Genomic DNA, 4,332 nt, shown 5'->3' on the forward strand with positions numbered 1-4,332 from the left:
TAATTTTTATCGATTAAGATTTTTGTGAGAGTCTATCATATTAATCAGAAAGCAAGCAATCAAATTTGACACCTAATTTCTTATGATATGCCTCATGCCAGGGAAAAACCGTGAAAACAACTCATATTACAAATGTGCAATCTGTAGATAATACACATTGTAATTTGATCCATCTATAATGAAATTCTGGGTTTTATTTAATTTTAGCTTAATGTTGTGTCATTTTGGAGGGAACTCCTGCTGCATAGAGATAACCTGTTAATAATTCAAATACAGGAGGGATAGTTCTGAAATTTAAAAAAAATTGTCGGAGAGAGAAATGAATAAGTACACCTTATCTACACACTGCACGAAATGTTAGAGTGTGATGTAAGCGCCAAACTATGATGGTGCAGTCAAACAAATTCTATATTACTCCTGGTAAGTGGTAACAATGTACCCCTCACTCACAGGAGTGAGGAACAACAAGTCCCTGAAGGACTACTGATGATAAGTACAACTTTCAATGGAATCTCAGGTTATAATATCATAGTTATACATTTACCAGTCCTTGACTCCTTGTATGAAAATGTAGGTTCAACCCTCCCCCTCATATTTACCTCCGGTAATATTGAAGTCGGATTTTTTTTTGTGGAAACAACTGATTTAGTCTTATAGAGTATAGGTGGTTATCGGTACCTTCTCCAGATTTTGCTTTTTTATCGGGTTTTACTAGCTGGCTTTGCAATTCCTCCATTAGGTCCGCTTACATCTCACCTTCCATTTCAAACCCTTTCAAGATTCTTTTAAAGGCTAAAGCAAAGCTGATACTTTGTTTATATAATGTCCGTAATTCATTCAACAGAGAGCAATAATTAAATTGCCTAAAAGGGAAAATTAAAAAACGATCTGTTTTCATTTTGTGACACTGATTGAACCAAACCTATGACAGTAATTTACACCAAGTACTCTGCTCTGTTCTACGGACTTTAAACTCTACTAGTTGAAGAACTAAGCAATAGATCTTGATAGTGTGGCTTCTCAGTTAACTTAATCTACGAGTATCTTCAACCATTCACTATCTCAAACACAAAGTTAGAGGGAAATTTCAAGTAATTCGAAACATTGAGTTGTCTATCGCTGCATTTTAACACCACTGAAGCTAGATCTTGATGCCATCATTTCACTTAATGACATCTTCTTCTTTGGCCCAAGTTCTGGTCGTTGCTTAGGAGCACTGTGAGACCGTACTTTTGCTTTAAAAGATTGTGTGTTGGCCATGTAACTAGGATGGTTTAAGTATGGCCTGAAGAAGCTATCACCGTATATGCTCTTGGGTGGTGTTGCTGGAATATTTGAGTAGACAGAGTTTGCAAATCGCGGAGTGCTATGAGCAGTTGAAGCTTTATATTCATTACCGATGAAACTCCAATCAAATTCTTGTAGATGTCGATGATCAGGGATGCAAGCTCGGGCAGGATTTGCACTGGGAGCAGGAGAAGTGATACTTTGAAAATATGGGTCTTCTCCAGAATCTGATGAAGATGTCACAAACCTGCGTGATCTTGATCTTGGCCTGAATGTGTCGATCTCAACAGTTTTGGGGCTCTCATCGAAGGCAGTATATTTAGTATCATAAGAAGCTGAAGAAGTTTTGCTATGGAATTCATTTCTCTCCTCCAGCCTTTCCTGATGTGCATAATAATTGTTGACAAAGACTTGTTACTATTTAGATTTAGCACAACAAATTTAAGAGAGAATACCAATTTTATGTATATTTCTTACCATGGACATTCTATGTCGGAATGCTGGCTGACAAAGCTGATCACGTTTAAAAGAACGGCGAGCCCTCTGAGATCTGACAGAGGCCTGAGCTCTTATAAGAGCTTGCATACTGTAAAGAGTGGCAGCAGCTCGCTTCCTCACAAGGTAGCCTCTAACAAGAGCTTGTAGTTTAACTAGCCCTTTTAGAGCCCGAAGAGCTTTTCGGGACTGACAGATGATTATAATTAGTTAAACTCAGTAGAGTACTTTACACATATAAAAACAACAAAACTCATATAATTTAGAAAGGTACACATAAAGCTTGAAATCTGGTAAATTGTTCAAGCTGGTATTCCAAAATTTTCAAACTGATGAAAAGAACAAAGTACATAAAACAAACTAGACACTAGTTAACGATAGTACCATTGTTTACAATTATAACCAGGTAACTGTTCAAAGATTACCGCCAAAAGGATATTTATAAACTTTGGAAACATTATCATGTGATATCCAATAAAACAGGATCTCATCAATTAATATATTTTTTGGTCATAACAAATAATAGATGACTATACTATTGTAAGATACTTGGATAATGAATACTCAAACCGGCACAAAAATTCAACTGGTGATTTTACAAAACGGGCTAAAGACAGAGGAGAACTATCATATCTACTATCAACCAATAATTTTTTAACTACGAAAAATGGTTTTAAAACAATTAGCCAAAGTGATCCTCGCTTACCAAAAATCCTCTAAAGACGGCCTGAATCTTGATCACAGCCCACTTCTCCCTGCCACAAGCAGATATAGCTCCTCCCCCTTGGCTAGTAAGTCTAACAACATTCATTGCTGCCTGAGCTGCAGCAACAGCAGCATCAGCCGCAGCTGCAGTGGCTGCAGCAACAGCAATTGCATGCTTAGTCTGCTCTTTTTCCGACTCAGATGTATAAGACCTCGAACAATTGGAATTACTTGCAGGATTCTTTACTGAAGTTTGATCTACAAAACCCGATTCTTTAAGAATCATAGCAAAACTCTGCCTCTTTTTCTCTTTCTTGTCACTCGAATTGGAAATATCCACATTTGCTTTCTCCTTCTTCATCCCTAATAAACCTCTCAACCATCTGGTAGCTCTTCCCATCTTCACTTTCACAGCGAAAACTAAACCAATGTTGCAACTAGAAACACTGTATTCTGAATAAACCAATAGATTGTAAATGTGTGAAAGATAGTATAGCTAAGCGGTGAAATGAAATATGGCAAGTGTTAATAACTGAAAGATAAGTGTTGAGGGATGGATATTTGGAAGAATCTTTACATATGTTATGAGCAGAGAGGTGATGAGAACAAGTACAGTGTGTGGTAGAAAAGGTTAACAGAAGGCATCAGAATCTTACAAATAATACCCCATAGCTAAAGATTAGTTTTTTCACTTCTCCAAGTTTGAATCTCTTTTTAATTCTGACACTACCCTCATGGAAAATTCAGTTAAAAGACAAAAGGGTGCCACCTAAAGAAACAGATTATACAAATCTCCAACATTATTTTAATGTATAGAGACTCAAAGTTACCCAATCAACAAATCCAAGAATTTCAAAAAAGTTACCAAACAAAAAAGGAAGTAATCATCTCCAGTTAGAAACTAAGGCCTTCAAACAAAAGAACAATCATCTACCATTCTTTCTTCATTTATCAATAGAACATGCAAACTACAACTCCCCAGTCAAAAAAAATTAGAAACGGAAATCCACAGAGGTGAAAATTTTCTATAATATAACAACATTTAGAGCCGAACCGAATGCATATCGGACTCAACAACATAAATGTTCAAGTAAAGTCATTTGAACATACTCAGGAGCGGGCGGCCCTGAAATACGAGATGCCCCATACGAGCTTAAAATTTTTTGAGGGGCCACTTATTTTAGATTTTGGTAAAAAAAACATTGAATCCAATATCCATTTTTTCAGTTTGTAAAAACTTGCACAAAAAATTGACATCGTACAAAAGATCATGAAAAAGAATCTTACTAAACAAAAACTTAAAATTTACAATAAATACCTCTTATCACAAGTAAGGCATGTATTTTAGGATCATCTTTTATCTTGTTAATTTGTTACCTAATTGTAGTTTTACTCTCAAGTCGACTTTTTCAGAAACTCTCTCTAAATTTATATTTAAAACTACTCTCTAAATTATTACAAAAAAATATGCTCCTACATCATGGATGCCAGAAGTCATGACTTGTATTGCTTGCGCTCAAGATTAACCCTCAACATACTAATCTAATTGGTGTGAGATGTTACACAATGATGAAAATACAATCAAACAATATGAAGTGACCATTTGAAATTCAAAAAAAGTGAATGATTTCTGAAAAATGCTTTACTACTCTTACAAATGAAGAAGAGTACTGGGTCTTCAGTCTTGAAGAAATCTTATGATTGCTCATTGTACGCCATTAAATACAATTTAGCAAAACAAAGTGGATCCATAATGTTAAGATTTGTTGGATGAGTTTTTGAAAGTTGGAAGCTGTCAATCAGCCAAGATAATCTCCTTAACAGATGCTAGATTTATTGATTTTT

At 35.5% G+C, this 4,332-nt stretch overlaps 1 protein-coding gene across 1 annotated transcript; it reads right to left on the reverse strand.

The window, feature by feature from the left end:
• Nucleotides 1-876: 876 nt before the first annotated feature.
• LOC141667410 (protein IQ-domain 26-like) lies at nt 877-3,740 on the reverse strand. The gene is made up of 3 exons (XM_074473901.1): nt 2,489-3,740; nt 1,765-1,971; nt 877-1,668 (listed from the first exon to the last, which is right to left on the reverse strand). Exons 1-3 carry the CDS (start codon nt 2,885-2,887, stop codon nt 1,114-1,116), a joined length of 1,161 nt encoding a protein of 386 aa, XP_074330002.1. The 5' UTR covers nt 2,888-3,740; the 3' UTR covers nt 877-1,113.
• Nucleotides 3,741-4,332: the final 592 nt, after the last annotated feature.

The sequence above is a fragment of the Apium graveolens genome, chromosome 6 (assembly GCF_009905375.1).
Source record: "Apium graveolens cultivar Ventura chromosome 6, ASM990537v1, whole genome shotgun sequence".
In the NCBI taxonomy this organism is placed as follows: Eukaryota; Viridiplantae; Streptophyta; class Magnoliopsida; order Apiales; family Apiaceae; genus Apium; species Apium graveolens.